The sequence below is a fragment of the Cervus elaphus genome, chromosome 27, assembly GCF_910594005.1.
Source record: "Cervus elaphus chromosome 27, mCerEla1.1, whole genome shotgun sequence".
NCBI lineage: Eukaryota > Metazoa > Chordata > Mammalia > Artiodactyla > Cervidae > Cervus > Cervus elaphus.
In genome coordinates this window covers 54,785,851-54,806,439 of record NC_057841.1, presented here as the reverse complement: position 1 = coordinate 54,806,439, position 20,589 = coordinate 54,785,851, and the positions used below count along the sequence as shown (strand labels likewise).

Genomic DNA, 20,589 nt, shown 5'->3' with positions numbered 1-20,589 from the left:
ATCCAGCAATCCCACTCCTGGGCATATATCCAGACAAAACTATAATTCAAAAAGATACATGCACTCCTATGTTCATAGCAGCACTATTCACAGTGGTCAAGGCATGGAAACAAACTAAATGTCCAACAAGAGATGAATGGAAGAAGATGTGGTACAAATAGAAAATGGTAGGAATCCTCCTCAGCCACAAAACGGAGATTTTTGACTTTATCTTAAAATATTGGCATCACTGGGCTCAGTGCCACAAAATCACCATCTGCTATTTTTAGGTGGAGCACATATATTCTAGGCTTCCCTGGTGGCTCAGTTGTAAAAATCCACTTGCAATGCAGAAGACACAGGTTCGATCCCTAGGTTGAGAAGATCCCCTGGAGTAGGAAATGGTAGCCCACTCCAGTATGCTTGCCTGGGAAATCCCGTGGACAGAGGAGCCGGGTGGGCTACAGTCCATGGGGTCACAAGAGAGTCGGGCATGACTTAGCAACAAAAACGTTCTAAATTACTCCAGTCTCCTGCGTCGTATGTGTCACCCTTATACGTGACGGTGCGTCACATATGACAATCTGTTACATATGACAATGTGTCACACGTGACAATCTCATGCGTGTCATATGTGTTACCCTTCATACATATGGAAATGTCAGTCTTTGGCAGGGAAATTTGGTTTCATTTACCCAAAGATATTTCCCTGTCATTACTGAATCTGATAAATTCTAAGATTATGGAAGTACTCCTCAAAGCTAAAGTAAAAATGGTCTTAAACAGTAAATAGTTCATACATCTCACAACATCGTGATAGATTAAATATGATCACGAACTGTTCAAGCTCCTCTGGTCCAGAGCTGAGGGTACACTTTGCTCTGGTTTAAATCTGGCCTGACCCCATATCTTGCTTTGACTAATTGACTGTGTTGGGAATTAAATTGATGAGTTCTGGACACAAGGCCTCAAGGGGCCTTACAAGTTTCTGCCACGGCGCTTTCTGAACAACCACACTGGCCTTACCGACTGGAGGATGAGAAGGCACGCAGAGGAAAACTGAGTTCTCCAGCCAAACACCAGCACCCGCTCATAGACACGTGAGTGAGGCCATCTTAAACCTTCCACCTTGGTCAAAGGCGTCTGAGTGAATCAAAGTGAAACGAGCAGAGGAACAGCTGAGACAAACCCCAGGATTATATGACCTAATGACGGAAATCACCACATTTTGGAGTGGTCTGTGATATAGCAGCAGATAACTGACACACACATGAAAACAAATAAAAAACTCAGCAACGTGAAATATCAAGTAACCTTTTGGGTGGTTGCTGTTTTTATTTTGACTTTTGCTTTCTGGTTTTTATTTGTTTGTTTTCAGCATTGGGTGATTCTGGCTATTTAAAGAGACATGGTTAACTTGATGTATCCCTTATTTTTCTCCTTTAAATTATTATTATTTTTTTAGAACATCAAGAAAACGTATTTAAGTTTTAAAGTGGGAAGGAAGGAGATACAGTTGCCAAGGTTATCTTTGTGTGATAAAACTGTGGGTGGTTATTCTTTCCATCTTTGGATTTTTCTGTGAGTTCTAAAACTATTTTTATTAAGAACAATTTTTTTTTTTTTAAGAGTAAGGAGTTATTTGAAACTCTGGTGTTGCAAAGTGGTTGAAAATTACATGAGGAACAAAGAAATTATAAAAGCTAATGACTAAAGCACAAGGCAAATACTTAGGAGAAAATGAAAATTCTCCTTCCAGGCTCAATAATGATATAGATGAGAAAGACCTGAGCAGAGTGAACTTAAAATTCTAGGTCATGACTTTTGTTGACTAAATTGATTTTAACTGAGCTATGATGGAATTAGTAATTATTCATAAAATTATTTTTGTTCTTGCTATATGGGTATAGATTATTCAGACCCAAATGGAGTTATTCAGCTAATGGAATATGAAAAAAATCAAGCAAATTAAAAAACATGATTTCACAAGGAAATGACATATAACACCAGTCTGGAACATTCTATTTCATAAATTGGTGATATGTACACAAATGATCATTCTGTTTTTATTCTTCAAACTGACATATGTTTCACATAAGTTCATGTATGTGTAATATGTTTTAAATTTTAAAATGAGAGGGAAATGCAAGGGTGAATTTGAGAAAACATATTTCACAATAGCTTTCAAATCAAATCAGAAAAAAACAATGATTTTTCCTCTAATGTAAATTTTTATATTAAAAAATGCAAAAGCAGACCTTTTCCATATAATACTCATAGAAGTGAATGTATACATGTCATAACTGTGTTTTCTAAATGGCTTATAAGCAGTCACAATTTGCCTGAACTAAAATCCAGTTTATCATTTTCTTGTTGGGAGGTAAATGTTAGCCTGATTCTCTGATCTGATCTCATTGTCATGCTGGTGGAGGTACAGCTAATCCTCCTCAGAGACCAACAGGGTGGTACAGAAATAAAAAGAAAACAGTCATTACAGTGATACAGATCTTTGACACACACAGATTGTATTAAATTGTAGAAACACCTTATGGCAACATGCTGCTTTTTTTCCCATATGCTTTCTTTTCTTCCTCCTCGCTCTCTTCCTTCCTTTCTTTATAACTTTTTAAAAAGAAAAAATTGGCCTACTTTGTCTTAACCTAGTATCTGAGTTGAGAGGACTGCAGCTACAAGCACCAGGAAAATGAATAAGAATGTAAACAATGGATCTCAAACCCTCTGGTCTCAGGAACCATTTGCATTCTTACAAATTATGGAGGCAACCAAAGAACTTCTGTTTACACAGGTTATAGCTCTAAACAGTTACAATATTAAAAATCAAAATAGATGAAAATATTTGTTAACTATTTATTCACATCTCACCAGAATCAGTATATTAAAAAAGAAAAAAACTCTCCAAAAAAATTGAGAAGAGTGGCAGTACTTTCTATTTCTGTACATTTGTGATGAGTGGCTTAAACGAAAATGACTAGATTATTGTGTTACTTTCTGCATTTACTTTGTTCTGATATGTAGATTTGGCTGAATTACATGCACATAATATGACCTCAAATAGATATGTAGTTGGAAAAGGGATGTGTATTTTTAACAGCCTTTTCAGGGAATTGCAGATTTTATCCTTTAAGACAGCAACAAAACTCAATAAATAGTTTTCTGAAAGTTGTAATGTGAAATCTGACGTCATATCAATAAACATTCTGTGCTGTGTTATATAAAAATCCACCAGTCTACCTTGCATGTTGAACATATTTTTGCCCATGCTTGATTCTGTCACATCAATCACTGGTCATCTGGAATGGTACAGTGAATTAGACAGATCTTCCAAATGTTGACACATTTCATTATACAGTATCACAAAATCTCATTTGTTACTATCACAACCAATCCCACTAGAAAGGTCTTTTAACGTTGCAAAGCTGTCAAGATCCCAGTGGCAGATACAAGATTTCCAAATTTCTAATTTTAACTTAAAAGCTTGAATTTCATAGTTGGCAGCAAATGCTGTTTTCCTTGTACTGACTGACTCACTTCGCTCATTTTTGAGAAAATGTCTAACGAGTACTCAAGTCTGAATAGCTACAGTTTTCCTGCTGATTGTCCTTTCAAGTAAAAATGATGTTCTGGAAAAAAAAAAAGTAGCTAATTCATCTTGAATCTCAAATGATCGTGTAAGTGTTTACTCCTCAAAGAAAACTCTGTACTTTGATAATCTTGAGTATATTTCCCATCTTGACATCCAGAACGTTAAAAAGATGTGCATTTAAGAATCAAGAATTAATAAAATTCATAATTTTTACTACTTCAAAGACATTCTTAGTCACTAAAGTAAAAAAAAAAATACCCCTCAAACATATTAGGATTATTATTAAAAAAGGTTTAACCTTAAAGATCTTCTGACACCATCTTGAGAAACACCAGGGATGCACGGACCATACATTGAAGAACTGACAAAGCGACAGTCCGAATAAATCACCCAGTTTTCTTAGATGTTCAAGAAGCCCATTTCCTTTCAACATGGGGATAATTTTGCATCTTTCAGGTAGAAGAAGGAATAAGTTAAATATACTCCTCCTTTCCTCCTTCCCTTCTTCCCCATCCATCATCAACCATTAGTTAGGGAAGAGTGCAAAACTTAAGAATCTCCTATCACTGTCTTCCTATCACTGTCTAACTTGCAATTGAAAGTTAAAAAGCATCTTGAAATATATAACCTGACATGTTATAACTTCACATGCTCAGAAAGAACTCTACTATCTGCAGAGCGCATGCCCCAAAGAGACACGGAGAAAGTGCACTAGTGAAAGTGAAGAGAGTATTTCCCATTTAAAGACATTTCCCAAAACAAAACAAAACAAGTTTCTACACAGGCTTCTATTAGCCCTCATACTGGCCAAATTTACCGAATCTGTTAGGCCAGCTAGAAGCTAGATTTGACTCTCTGCATTCACAGGTTTTTCCAAATGCCTTGGGGTCACATACTTTTGTGTTACTTCATGATCCATGACCAGGCTGAATATATAAATTATTCAACCTGGGATATGTTTCAGAATGAAAGGTAACTCTCTTTATAATTATTCTAGGACATCGGGTATGACCAGGACTACCCAGGGCAAACTGGAAAGCATCTTTACCCTGAAATGACAATGATTTATTTATTTTTCCTAATGAGGCCATTTTCCTAAACTACTCTTTAGGAACATCGACACTAAGCTTACATGGCAGAATCTAAACAATAACTGAGGCACAGAGAGATCTGATGATGGACTGTTGGCATCTGTGTCAGCAAGAAAAAAAATACTGGTTTTTACAACTTAATGACTGTCTTCCTCAGAATAACTAGTCCTTGCTTTTAATTGTTATGCTTTCTGAATGTAAAACCTACCACACCCCCCCCCCAACCCCGCATCGTATACTCTTGTTTTCCTTATTAAGTTCCTGCTTCACTGGAATGTAAAACACTTTTCCAGCTGGAAATAAAAGGGCACTGCAGGCTATCATAGGATATTCGCTTTGATTTCTTCCCAGGCATAAGAGTAACAAATTGATTTAACTTCACAGAGCTAGTTTCCTCTGTCTATAGCCTCAGTTTCAAGCTCATCTACTGTCCACCTGCTGACTCCTTAGCCATCCCCATCTAGTTCTGTTTCAGGAAATTCAGCAGCCACCATGAGTTTCCAAACATAAGTAGGTACCCTAAAACATGTGTGCATTTGTGCTTACTCAGTCAGCTCCAACTCTTCGCAACCACATGGACTGTAGCCTGCCAGGCTCCTCTGTCCATGGGATTTTCCAGGCAAGAATACTGGAGTGGGTTGCCATTTCCTTCTCCAAAAAATCAGCCTAATTCACATGGATCACAGGAATCAAAATTAATTTAGTAAAAAAAAAAAAAAAGCTTCTGGTTCAAGATGGTGGAGTAGAAAGATGTGTGCCCATCTTCTCCTGGGACAACACCAAAATCATAACCAGTTGTTGAACAACCAACTTCAGAAGAATGATGGAAACCACCAAAAAAAGATATCCCATGCCCAAAGACCAAGAAGCAGCTGTAGCAGACGGTAGGAGGAGCACAATCACGACAAAATCAAACCCCATGCCCTCCAGGTGGGTGACCCACAAACTGGAGGACAATAAGACCAAAGAAGTTCTCCCACTGCTGTGAAGGTTTGGAACCCCACATCAGGCTTCCCAATCTGGATACCTGATAAAGGGCCTGGGAGTCTTCAGGGAAAATGACCTTGAAGACCAGTGGGATTTGATTATAAGATTTCCACAGGACTGGGGGAAACAGAGACTCCAATCTTGGAGCATCCTCCCCCCAAAAAAGAAAAAAAACAAAACAACTCCATCAGGCAGAAAGCCAAGGAGCTTTGAACAGAGAGGAAGAAGGGAGCCATTTCTTAGAAGCTCTAGGATTCTATTACTTTCCTTCCTCATTTATACACCAATTCATTACTAAAAATGGCACTCTCTCTGTAAATACTCCTGCATCTGTCCATATTTCCTCTTTTCTTCTCCATGTACACACACATATTTCTATTTGTAGTTAGAGCTTGGAAGAAGAGAGGGAATGTCTATTCTTGTCATTGGCATGTGAATATAGCCCTTCTGTCTCACAGGCAAAATCTGAGTCTATCAGTTTCACTTTATAGCAGATCTGAAGGAAGTGATTTTTCTTTTATAGGATGATTTTTTTTTTAATTTTACAGCTGACAGTAGAATCGCAGAAAACAAATGTTGCCATTATGATGTGTCAAAGTTAGTTTAGGGAACGCAGAAATCTTCATAATTTATATAAATGCATAAGGCAGCACTTAAAACTTTGCAGAAAAGTAATTTGTTATTCTCTTTTTTTTTTCTTATAAAGAACCAACCAAAAGTATTTGAAACATTTCCTATTTGGCCAATGTTGAATTAGTGAAGTTATACTCTTAACTAAAGAGTGTTTTTCTAATATGATTGAAGAAGACAGACTACCAGTTCTTCAGTTAATTTTTTGTGACTTCTGAACTTAGAGGTTATGGGTTTTGCTTCCACACATCCTTAGAGAAAGCCTCTTGTTTATGTATGAGTTAGGGAAGACTACCCTATCCAGGGCTAAGTGTCATATTCCTAGTAAGTGTAGAGCTGACCAGATATCAGCCCAGGAGACCCTTAGGAAAAGACAAGCTCCTCCTTTTCAAGAAATGAGTATTCTTCATGGTGGCAAACACTCTCAAGCACGTCGTTTTGCTTTTAACCTTACGTGAAACAATAACCTTTCAGGGAGGAGACCCTTAGGAAAAGACAAGCTCCTCCTTTTCAAGAAATGAGTATTCTTCATGGTGGCAAACACTCTCAAGCACGTCGTTTTGCTTTTAACCTTACGTGAAACAATAACCTTTCAGGGAGGAGACCCTTAGGAAAAGACAAGCTCCTCCTTTTCAAGAAATGAGTATTCTTCATGGTGGCAAACACTCTCAAGCACGTCGTTTTGCTTTTAACCTTACGTGAAACAATAACCTTTCAGGGAATGAAAGTTAAGAAGAATACATAATCAATAAACAGAAAAAAACTAAGTGGATTTGTGAAGGGGAGATCACTAGTTGCATTAGGATGAAACAGCAAGAAAAATGTCATAGACCACCCTCCCCCAAGTATTTCAAGTACGTTCAACTTGGACCTTGTTGATTACCCCAAGTGCTTATTAACAAATCCAAAAACTAAATGGATATTACCTACTCATGGTCTTACATATCCAATAGTAAGTCAGCTTCAACTTACTAATAGTTGAGACCTTGTTGCATCTGAATGGGATTTCATCAACTCTGTGAAACACTGGTTATCTTAGTTATCTTGCATTGGTTTAAAGACCTAATAACTAATATATGAATAACTAATTCAGATAATATAACATGATTGTCCACTGGTTTCTGTGCTCTTCCCAGCTCAGGCTCTCCAAAATGGCAGGATAAAGTTATCATCTGGGGTTGGAGGCAAATCATGTCATGAACTTTATTCACTAAATGAGTAGTTGGTTGTACACAATAAAAAGTATCAGATCTTCTTTTGGTCAGGTTTCTATGCAAAAAAAAAACTGACATAAACTTGTTTTCAAAGTCAGTGTAGTAGAACAATATCCTATTTTATGAAATCACTTTTTGCCCTATAATTGTTATGTTTTAGCATTGGCTCTATGGTGTTTAATCATTAGAATTTGTCTAGCAAATTTCTATTCTTAAACATTACAATCATAAAGGCAGAGTTGGGGATGAATGTGCATAAAATAATAAGAATGATTCCTGGTAGTGAGAAGATTTGGAAAAGCTGATCTACTGCAACCTCTTAACAGATAAAGAAAATAAAAATTTTAGAGGATTAAAATAATTGGTAATAACTAATAAAGAACACATACTAAGAAGTCTTATCCATCTGCTAAACCTTATTTCTAAGTCAGTCCCTTTTGTAATATCTCATATAGCCAAAGAAATGATGTTGATGGACAGGTAAGGATTCAAATCACATATCAATGAGTTACTAGAGAGGAAACAGGTGCGGGATACTCTGACTTCTAACAGACGTGTAAAGGAAATGCAGAAAGAGACTACTGTGGATAGCAGCACAAACCATGTGCAATTAACTACCAGTATGTAAATGAATGATATCCAGAATCTGGAATGATATCCAGAATCAAAGTCAAGTAAATTCTCATCAGAAAGATAATCTTAACATGAGAATCAAAATCTTTAAAGTTGGAATTTCTAGGATGCCACAGTAATCATGATAGTTACTAAGGGTTTGGCAATCCCAGGCATTGCACTTGGCCAATAAAATTGAAGCGTCATAACCACCCTATGAAATGTATGATGTTTCTACATTTACGAAGTTAAAAAATGTAGACTTAGATTAAGCAATTTGCTCTAACTGCACAGCCAGCAAGTGGAGAGACCAAGACTTGTACTTTCACGTCAGGCTCCCCGCTTGCTTTACAACTTTTATTATAAATATAGTTCAAAGCGGGAATTTTAAATATCCATTGATTAATCAGTAGTAATTCAATGTGAACCTAATCCATTGAAATATATACGATATCCCACAAGCTAACCCCTTCATATAATCTGGATTATATCTGGTATAATACTTAGGAAACACAAACTTCCCTTGGTTAAAAAATAATGTGGTCTTCTACTTTGCTCTTTTTAAAAATATTAATTTATTTTGATTGGAGGCTAATTGCTCTATAATATTGTGGTGGTTTTTGCCCACTGACACGCATCAGCCATGGGTGTACCTGTGGCCCTGTCCCAAACCCCCCTCCCACACCCCTCCCCACCCCATCCCTCTGGGTTGGCCCAGTGCGCCGGCTTTGAGCACGCTGTTTCATGCATCAAACTTGGACTGCTGATCTATTTGACATATGGTAACATGCTGAAGCTGAAACTCCAGTACTTTGGCCACCTCATGCAAAGAGTTGACTCATTGGAAAAGACCCTGATGCTGGGACGGATTGGGGGCAGGAGGAGAAGGGGAAGACAAAGGATGAGATGGTTGGATGGCATCACCAACTCCATGCACATGGGTTTGAGTAAACTCCGGGACTTGGTGATGGACAGGGAGGCCTGGCGTACTGCGATTCACGGGGTCGCAAAGAGTCGGACATTACTGAGCGACCGAACTGAACTGAATATACATGTTGCAATGCTATTCTCTCAAATCATCCCAACCTTGTCTTCTGTCAAGAGTCCAAAAGTCTGTTCTTTGTATCTGTCTCTTTTGCTGTCTCATGTATAGAGTATTTCTAAAGACCCTAATGTCTAAAGACATTACCATCTTTCTAAATTCTATATATATATGTGTTAATATACTGTATCGGTGTTTTTATTTCTGACTTACTTCACTCTGTATAAAAGGCTCTGGTTTCATCCACCTCATTAGAACTGATTCAAATGTGTCCTTTTTAACAGCTGAGTAATACTCCATTGTGTATATGTACCACAACTTCCTTATCCATTCACCTGCCAATGGACATCTAGGTTGCTTCCATGTCCCAGCTATTGTAAACAGTGCTGTGATGAACATTGCTCTTTTCTAAGCACATATAAAAGAGAAGCATAAGAAATTATTTCACCCTGTTTATAGCATGGCTTAGGGAATAGTTCTATTCAAAAGTAGCCTAAAAAAAGAGAGCAAACAATGGGAAAATCCTTCAACACAGGAAAAAACATTAAGTATGATCCAAAAATATCAGGTAATACATTAATGTGATGTGTTCTTCACTTCTGTGTTTGTTTTCCTTGAGTGTGTGTTTCTGCCATGAAATTCATTGCTCAAAAACCTTTGAGCATTCCCAATCACCAATAAAGTGAATAGTATCAAGTCTAACTTCCTAGACATGGGATTCAAGGTTCTTCATAAGGTGGCTTCAGCTTCTAATTCCAGATTTATCATCTGCTCTTATCATTCTACAAATGGTTACCTCCTGATGATCTAGAACAGTAATCACCCCTATAAAGACCTTGCAAATTTTCCATCTAGAATTGATGTATTCCTTGTCTGTATTTTGATTTGAAACTAGAGAGGTTTACCTAAATTTACCATTCCTTGCATTATGTTAGTCATATGGCTACATGAATTAACTGTCTGGTTCGATAGTAAATTTCAAAACAAAGAACATGTCTTCTTTGATTTCCTCTACAGACCATTCTTTTGTAGAAATTATACAGCTAAATGGTAGCAAAATGTAATTAACTTTGAAATACAGGTAACCTTAAATCAAACTAAAAAATTTAATGCACCTATCAGTTAATAATAAATTTTTCTTGATGAACAAATTCTGAAACTCTTTTAAAACCCTTTTAAAACTCTTTTAAACGTGGTTTTCCTTCTAAATAATATGCCTTTTGGAATGGTTTGTATTAAAATTTAATCCAATAAAAATAAATGTTATAGAGAAAAGTCATTCAAAGTATATTTCAGTCCAATTTATTCCATTAAAAGCCAATGTCTCTAATTACACAGGTATTTAGTTCAAGTCTATCCAGGACCTACGGTCATCTAATTACAGTTAAACGAATGAACAACAGACTGAATTACCAACTGATCAATTCAATTAGGTCATTAAGAAAACTGAAATCAGAGTTCCAGTGTATAGGCCAGTTATTGTACTCAACCTAGTGCCCAAAGCAGATTTATAATTCAGCAATTCAGTCTACTGTCTGGCACTCAGACATGATGAAATCTGGATAAAATGAACTTGACAATCATAATGGCTGCTTCGATCTCTCCTATGTTCTCCATCACAGACAATGAGACATTATAAACCGTTTAAACTCTTCTTTAGTGTTGTTATAAATATTCCCCCCCCCAAAAAAAATTTCTTTAACAGAACTCACTGTGTTAAAAATGTACAATTCCTCTTAATTTTATTTTTGTCTTAAAACATTAATCGGCAGATTAAATGAGTTACTTTTTCTATCTTTAAATGAAAGAAATAATTACTCATTTAACATTGAAAATATACAATGTGATGGGAAAATTTTTTTTAAACTTTGTAATCCGATTTGAACTGCAGTGGCATCACTACCTTGCCCCTAATTTCAGGAAAAGTGCTGCTACCTAGCTTTAACTGAGAAGAATGCCATACCCTCCCTCTTAGGGTACATTCGGTAAGTCTCCAAGACCTGTCATTAAAATCCCCCCGTCCAGTTGCCCTTCTCAACCCCTTCTGATATCACTTTAGTAGCAGTTTCGATCAATTCTCTCCAGAATTAATGCTGCACATTCTACCACATCCTGCTTCCTGCGGTTTATCACCCTTGCTTCCAGCTTTTCTACCAACACCTCCTGTGCCTCAAGGCCCAGTTAAACTGAATAGAAAAGCTTTTCTCTTTTCTCTTGGTTTTGCTGATGTGGCTCTTTCCTCCTGGTGTAATCTTCTCTTTGCCTAGCTACTACTTTTTCTTCAAGACTGGCACACTGGTGTTTCTTTATTAATTCAACGGCACTCTATATTTCTTCTTCCAAAACACTGTCTACTTGCTTTGTCTGTTTCCCCTACTAGAGATACTTTTGGGGGGTATTATCTTTCAACTTTGTATCCCTAGCAACCTGTGTGATGGCAAGTACATACGATTCACTCAAAAGTTTATTGAACAAAGTATTTGTGTAGTGAATAAACTTCAACTGCTTGCTGAAACAGTATTTCAAAACAATTCATTAATTCTTAAAATCTGAATTTTATGAATCTTAGTTACTTGGTGATATTAGATACCTGATACATAGAAGTGACAACCAGAAATGTATGCTAATAAATTTGAATAAGGATATCAAATTATATGCTTTTTAGAAATGGATAGCTCTACACACACGTCACAAAATGAAAATACTCTATGAACTGTGGTAAAAAAAACAAGTGTTGAACCAAGTTGCAAAACTTCAAATTAGCATTTATATTTCAAACTAAATCATAAATAGATATATTCATTCATCAACCTAATATTTAAATGACTGTGGAAAATTTATTTTTTAAAGAGTTGTAACAATACAGGTCACATTACTGCTTCTAAGTCATGTTACTAATATGATGGGCTTCTATTTTAACTGAGTTTATCTTACCCTATTAAATGTGTGTTTGTATAGAGAATGGGCAATATACCTATGCAATTATGACTTCCTCAAATTGGTACTTCTAGAAAGTAGAAATTGATTCAGAAAGCATTGGCATGATTTTAAAAATGAGAAAAATCACAATGGCAACTAAAAGAAGCTGAAATTGAGCATTCATCCATTTATTCATTCTCTCACTCAATTTTGTACTTATGATAGATTTGACCTCTAAGCCAACTTGCAATCTTGGGGATAAATGAGACAAACGTGGCCATTCAATAGATTCTTTATGGGGTCAATAGCATAGTAGACAGGCTTAATCAAGTATGCTAATAGCACAGGTCTGTTTGGTACATCAGCTCATAACTCCTTTGTGGAATTTTTATTTGAATTCATAAAACTTGCAGAAATATATTCATTAGATGCAATAATTTTAAAAAATAGTAGTTTTTATCCAGGTAAGAAATACCCATACACCTCCAAAGTACACTTATGTATTCTTGACTTTAGCTGGATAACAATATGAAATTTGGTTTTAAATAAATCCCCATGGATTACAATGCAAATGTGTTTCACACGGTGAACAAATAAATGTAAATGGTGATTTGATGATTATGTTTCTATGTCTTTCAAAAGTTTCCCTTTCAGATTTAATATTTAATTAGTCCAACTTTATCCCTTAACACCACTAGAAAATAGACTTTTCAGTCATATTAAGATAATCAAACATATTCTTGCCAATTTTCCACGTGGCTTACCTGGGTTTCTCATCTGATTGACAAAGATACATTATTTAGGCTATGTGAATATAAATATTTAAAATTTTTGTGTATCTAATGGCTGCCTAAATAAATGCATGCACATGCTGGGAATAAACACTACATTTGCATCTGTTGCTGCCCAGAGAATGGAAGAACACAGTGTCACTGATGGTTATTGACACAATTAAATCAGTATCCCTGTGACAGAGAGTCCACAAAAGAGTTAGAAGAGGTTTTAGAGACATCCTTACTAAAGTCTTGGAAACTTTCAATCGAATTACCAGTTTGCATTTGGAATGACATATGGATGTTACCCTCTACTTAGCTGAGTGACTTGTAATAATTACACCCAGGATGTTGAGACAGAGCCAAAGTCAGCGCTTTGACAGCGAGTCTGTCACAATTACTTAAGTGTTGCTTTTTTTGTGAGTCTCACAAATGAGTCCAAGCAAATCCTAGAAGTAAAATTAAATGAGAAAGTAGATATTACTGGGCTGGCCAAAAAGTTCGTTCGGGATGTTACCCAAACGAACTTTTTGGCCAACCCAGTACACAGCCGTAAGAAGGTAGCAGTTATTGGACAAGATCTTAAAAAAATGTTCATTCCAATCATCGATTATTTAGGAGAGAAAAATGAGCCTGGAGTCTTAAGGATTTTGCAGGGAAGAGACATGGAGATAAGAGATGCAGAGAAACAGCTTTCTTTATCATGATATCAACCACACTTGACGGTAGCTACTTCTGTGTCCAGAACTCAAGAAATCCAGGCTCTGTGTCACTCTTAGTCATTTCTGGATCCCTAATACTTAGCTCAATGCTTCTCAGAAATGAGTGCCAACATGGACAAGCACAGGAATGTTCAGTATTGACTTGGGGAAGGCTCTTAACCTTGCTAAACCTCACCTCATCCTCTGAAATCAGGGATAGAGGTAACTACCTCTTAGACTATTATCAAAGGAAAATTTAAAAAAATAATAATAACAATGTTTAGCAATGGGTTTTGTACAAATAAGCACTTGTTAAGTATTAATGGGATGAGTGAGTGAATGAAGTCAATCATAACGAAAATACCCATTTCTCTGGAAAGTTCTACCACAAGACATAGAAAGATAAGAAAAGCTTTTGGCATATCCTCTTCTAATGGTTCAGTTAGAAAAGAAGGAAAACAATATAAAACTAAACCCAATAAACAATACAGAACTTAAAAACTACCACCAAATACATGTTCAAGGAAAAATTATTCAAACTACTCTAGAAAATATAATTCTGACGAGAATAAAGAACACTGCAATACCTGATAAGATTCTGACTTCTGCTTCATTTCCTGTTCTTGAGCTGGCTGGATTCCGGGCTAAGCATCGATAGATTCCAATGTCCCCCGGTTGAAGTCGACTGATCTGCAAGGCTCCGGAGGGCAAGACCACCACACGGGAGTCGCCAGGGGTGGGGGTCAGGTCTTGCTGGTTTTTCTGCCAGTGTATTGTTGGCATCGGCTCCCCAGTGACTTCACACTTGAGTAGCACTGTGTCGCCCATGAAGGCAGTGACAGATTCTGTCTGGGAGAGGAACCTCAGGGGTCCTAGGAGAAACAGAAAGAATGAAGAATAAATCTTTCAGATGAGTCACAATCATCCCCACATAAGATAATCACACCTGCATTCTTGATAGAAAACCAAAGTAAAAGTACTTTGCTCACATGATGCGAAGAGTTGACTCACTGGAAAAGACCCCGATGCTGAGAAAGATTGAGGGCAGGAGAAAAAGGGGGCCACAAAGGATGAGATGGTTGGATGGCATCACCGACTCGATGGACATGAGTTTAAGAAAACTGGGAGTTGGTGATGGACAGGGAAGTGTGGTGTGCTGCAGTCCATGGGGTCGCAAAAAGTCGGACACGACTGACTGAACAACAAAAGCAGTTTCAAGAAAGATGGGCCATATTAACCATCAATTGTAACAGAGAATAATCTTTCATAGATTGACTGCTTAAGATAAATGATCATCAGAATTTGTCAGTTATGCTGTGGCGGAATGAAAAAATGTTTAAGTAGGAATTAGACTATTTTTTAAATTCTAGCCTGTCTGGGCCACCTACTCTGTGTGAGTCTTCCAGTACCTTGTTTCGTTTCTTTGGGCTATACAATGGGATAACAGTGAATTCAGCTCATACAACTACTGTGATGTTCATTTGAAATGACATGTAAAAACATACATAGATAATTAAGCAAAGGTAGGGAAAAAAAAAAGACAAAAAATAAATAAAAACTGACCACTACTGAGCATAAAGCATGGTGAGAGAGAAGCCTCCTCCACCATATAAAAGGTAGAAGGTAGAAGATATTTGGAGCCTGCCATCTTGAACCTCCTTCTATGAACATTATTTGCGACTCTAATGCTTTGACCATAAAAAAGGTAGAAGATATTTGGAGCCTGCCATCTTGAACCTCCTTCTATGAACATTATTTGTGACTCTAATGCTTTGACCATGAAAGCATTTCTTTATGATTGCAAACATATTTGAATGAATTTTGTCACCACTGATGGATCTTGGCAATTTTCCTTTCTAGAGTGAATTTGAATTAACAATTTTAATTTCTTGATTTATCTTCTATTTCATCACAGTTATACTTTTTTTTTTAAATTTTACTGGGGTTGGTTTCATTGTATGTGCATTTCACAATAAGATTTGATTCATTCATCAGTTTGGGTTTCATGTCAAGTTTTTCTGCTCATATTTATATTACTATAATTTTTATTTTATAGATTTATTTTAACTAGGCCAAAATTTCCTAGGTCTTGGTTTAAATTTTGTAAGGAAACTTTCTACCAATGTTTACTCAATAACAAATTCTAACGTGTTCAGTGTGAAATACTGTTAATTTTATTTGGGGGTTTATTAATTCTTACAGACCTAATTCTCCAGGTCATCTGATAAAAATCTTGCTGGGGTGAAAAGTGCGAAGGCAAAACAGCCTACATTAAAACATCATAATTTAACACGGGAGACAATCAGGAATGCTGTGGAGAAGTCTCATATTCTAGGTTAAGGTAATATTTCATGTTCCTTTCAGAGATTATTCTTTTGAGCCACAAGATAGCTGAATTCATGAAAAAAGAAATCACATCAATATCATATTCAGAATAGATAAAGGTTGCCAAAGATGGTATGATGGTATGCCACTTTTTATAGTCACACTCTTAATCAGACCTACAGACCTGGAGATGTGACATTATGGTTTAGCAAGAACAATTCATTCTAGACCATACAGAAACAGTAACTTTGATGCACATGTTAATTTATCAATTGAAATTTATCCTACACATAGGTACTAAAATTACTCATCTGGAGTCTGGATCCATGGAGCTATGAATTTGTCTCAGCAGTGCAGATGTTTCTACAGTGAAAGTCAACCATATGCTTAATTTTCTCCTTATTTAGCTAGCTGGAACTAATCTGTAACTATGCTGGATCCAATACTGAATGAAGACCAAAAGAAATCAGTGAACTTGTGCCCGGCCTCATTGTTCAAAGTCCAGTTTCCAAGCTGTTTGTAGTGTAGAATCTTGAGCTCATTCAAAAGAAAGCACCTCAATCTACTACAGATTAGCTTCAATATGGATTTAAAGCATGTACTTGAACAGAGAATGGTTTATATATACTACATAAAGCAAATCTGCAATGAGAAGTGGCCAGATGTCGTGACGGTTACATGAGTCAAGATATTTTTAAAACATATTTCTGACTTGTTAATGTTCTTCTCGGTGTTCATCCCTAGCATTTTATTTTATAGTTAAGGAAACATAACTTGGGAATAATTTACCCACACCTATGAGTTATACATTTTATACAAAGTAGATAAGAATAAAACATTTGTGATCAGTTGACAGAACATCTGGATACTTTTATCTACTCATATATATGATCCTGTACAAATTAACGCACAGTGGATAAAATTCTAAACACGTATTTTACATCTGAATGCCTGTGGTATTTCAAAAATTCACTTGCAGAGTTCTAGACTTAGAATAAAACATAAATTGAAAGAGCAATTCCAATTGTACTCAACAGACGATTCCTTTATATAAACTTCATCTAGCCCGAAGAATCATAGATGAGGCATGAGACTGTATATGAATATAATTAGGCTTAATGGAATTGGCTACTACTGCGCATGCTTATTCACTATGCATTCTATGGTGATTTCGGATCTTAATAAACAGGAGGTTGGGGATCAACTCTAACTTAAAATTTAATGAAACAATGTTTGAAAACTTCAAATAGTGGATTATTTGACATAGTGAGAAATTATAAACATGATTTGTAGCTTTTCCTTTTTGTCTCTACAAAGGAAACCCCACATATCAAAAAGCAATTCTAAGTTTACGAGGTTCTATATGGCTTGAATTAGTGCTCCCGATATTGTGCTACCTTTGCGCACTCACATCTCATGGCAGTGTAACAAACCAGAAACAATATTAAAAGAAGAAGTTATAGCCTATCAACTTAGTACTATATTTTCAAGGCATAAGTACAAGCACCTAGTTATAAACATTAAACTCACTGCAATTTATAAGGATGAAATACAGTATTTTCATAAGTCATTTAATGCTCTAATTCAATATAAAGACACAGGTATAATTTTAATTATATCTTTATGAAAAAGTTACCTGCGCAAGAGCCTTTTCATGGAAAAAGCATGGTTCAACTCATTGGATCACATTTGACTAACTGTAATCCTAATGGGGGGCTTCCCTGGTGGCTCAGTAGTAAAGAATCTGCCTGCCAATGTAAGAGATGCAGGTTTGATCCCTGGGTTAGAAAGATCCCTTGGAGAAGGAAATGGCAACCCACTCCAACATTCTTGTCTGGAGAATCCCTTGGACAGAGAAGCCTGGCAGGCTACAGTCCATAGGGTTGCAAAGAGCAGGATATTTCTTAGCAACTAAACAACAACAATCATAGCAAGAATGGTATTTCCTATCACTACCCTTTTCTCACCTAAATCCATCCTAAATATAGTCAAAAGATTAGTGCTTCTAAATCACCAAAAGTTTTGGTTTCACTCAAGAAACTCTAAAATTCCACTTTCTAGTATTGTCTTAGACAAATATCCGGTTACCCAAGAATCCACACAGTGTTCCTTCCAGGCTCATCTTCTGCAACGCCTACAAAAGAATACTCAGATCTATTGACCAGGCCTAGACTTGGCTCCTTGTTGATGGTATTTCTCATGATATTTCCTCTAAAGAGGTATACCTTCTCCCCTAACATCTGCCTACCAAAACTGTAGTCCTTCTTAGAGTATAAGTCAAAAAATCCTCTCTTCCTTAATCTTACTTACTGGAAAACATCTTTCAATCCTTTGAATTTTTGAAGGATGTATAGATAGTATGACAGCTGATGGTATAAATAAAAGGATGATCAGTATTTACATGTTTGTATATGTGTTTTTCAGTCCACAGAGTATAGCAAATATCTACTGAAAGAAATACAGATATTTACTGAGGTTCTGTGTCTATGTAGACTATTGCAAGCCTGTAAATTTTGATAATTGCATTTGAGTGCTGCTTTATCACTTTCTAACCTACTCTGTGGTAGTTTGGGATGGCAAATAATATACCTGGGTGCCAGATTACCTTGGGTCACTTCTGTGGTTCATCATTTAGCCAGATCTTGGCTTATTCAAAAAACCCCCCAAAACAGGACATTTCAAAGGTTACCATAAAACCATAAATAGCAACTGATCATCTCTAACCATTAGAGGATGCCTTTTTAACTTGGCATCAACCAACTGGGCTGAATTCTGGGACAGGGTTTCTGGTAATTTTAAAAACCAAGTGGAGCCTCCCTCTTCTCTCTCGGAATGTCCCACTTTTGGCCAAGAATAGACAGCATTTTTTTTTTTTTAATTGTTGCTCCTTTCCTCCATTTGACATCAGTCTGTAAAAGGAGAAACAATACCAATACAATACCAAAATGACAAATCCAAAGAACAGAAAACCCTAAATAAACCCTCAATATTGGCCTCAGGGTCTACATATCACAAGAACCATCAACTCAACCTTCATGCAGTGTGACTCACTGGAGAACTATTCATTAGATCCAGATCAATGACACAAGAAACCTAAGTTTTATCATTGATCCTATCCTAAGTTCCTTTATAAATTACCTCCTTTAATTCTCACAATAGCTCTTTGAGTAACTGTTGCTACCTTACAGATGGAACTTGGAAGCAAACTCATTCAAATGTTTACATTATGTACAATTGTTTAAAAAAAGTTTTGTCCTGAATGATACTCTTTAAAATATCCTATTTTCCCAAGCTAAGTGAAAATGTCCCCAAAAGAGTTTCTTTTATATAACAGTACCTCCTGGCTCTTCAACCCCCAGGTATCAGCATAATACTTGTAAACTCCTTTTAGTAAGTACACTCTGCCCCAGATAGAATTCTTACAAACTTCAGTCTGAAGAATTTTGCAATTAAATATAGCACATGAACCTATGGTTGGTGTTTCTATGGAAGCCTTTCACTGTTAGCCTTGGGGGAAGGCTGTTGGCAAGAATGAATTGTAGTCAAGGTTCCTATCTTCTTGGTTAGCCTGGCCCAGGATTCTAAGACACCATTATATCTAAGAATACCTGGGCTTGTCAGAGAAGTCTCATCACAGCTAACTGACAGGTTTACACATTCTCTGCACCTCTGTATATTAAAGATCAGCACCTATGACTAGGAGGACAGACCTGCAGATGTGACGTTACGGTTTAGCAAGAACAATTCATTCTAGATCAGACAGAAACATTAACTTTGATGCACATGTTAATTTATCAACTGAAATTTATCCTACACATAGGTACTAAAATTACTCATTGGGAGTCTGGATCCATCTGCAGTGCAGGAACCATAATAAATAAGGAAAGAACATACTGGTTTTACATGTGGACAAGTCAGGCACATATATGTGGTGACTCCATTTTATTCCTTGTGAGATGAAGGATGATAAACACAGACACTAATAACTCAAATTTTATAAAATAGTAAAAGTGCCTGGACTTCAACTTTAGGAATGTTGTTGATGTCAACTCTCCTAATTACAGTTGTATAGGAAGCATTAAATGTCAGCAAGAGATATATAGCCATTATGAGTGTAACAAGGGGAAATGGGTGTTCCCTGTTAATTTCAGTTTCTGTGAAGGATCCTTCCTAATTCTCTAACACTAATTTTAACACTAAAAGGATTCATTAAGTATCTATTTATATAGGTTACTTTGTTAAATGTTGCTCAGGCCTGATAAACAGCCAGAACTACAATTATTTTCTAGAACATTAACTAACTATACTAAGACTTAATTACCTGGTATTTAATAGTGCCAACACAGTACCAGAATTCTCACGTCCCCAGAGGCGCCTTCCCCAAATCTAGATAGAATTATTCCTATATGTCTCCTTTGCAACATTTACTTCAGTTATAACTTATTAACTGTGGAATTAATTTAATAGCCATCTTCCCAGCTAATCTGTAAATTCCAGATAAGTAGAGTTGGTTCTATTTTATTCTGTACTCTGAACACTTAGCCCAGTGCATGGCATATCATCATCCATCAGTATATGTTGAATGAAAAGATATGTATGATTGATTAGGCAAATATCCCAGACTCTTATACATTGGGAAATCTGGGAAGAACAACGTAAAGAGAGGGAGAAAACGATTTCTTCACGGAAAGTGAAAAAGGGTTGAAACTATT

At 36.4% G+C, this 20,589-nt stretch overlaps 1 protein-coding gene across 6 annotated transcripts in view; it reads right to left on the bottom strand.

Moving 5' to 3' along the window:
- DCC (DCC netrin 1 receptor) overlaps positions 1-20,589 on the bottom strand; it is a 1,228,196-nt gene that overhangs the window by 651,993 nt on the left and 555,614 nt on the right. For all 6 annotated transcript variants that reach the window (XM_043889644.1, XM_043889645.1, XM_043889647.1 and 3 more), the window contains one exon: positions 14,140-14,424. In XM_043889644.1, coding sequence (XP_043745579.1) covers positions 14,140-14,424 — 285 coding nt within the window. The remainder of the gene's footprint in view (positions 1-14,139; positions 14,425-20,589) is intronic.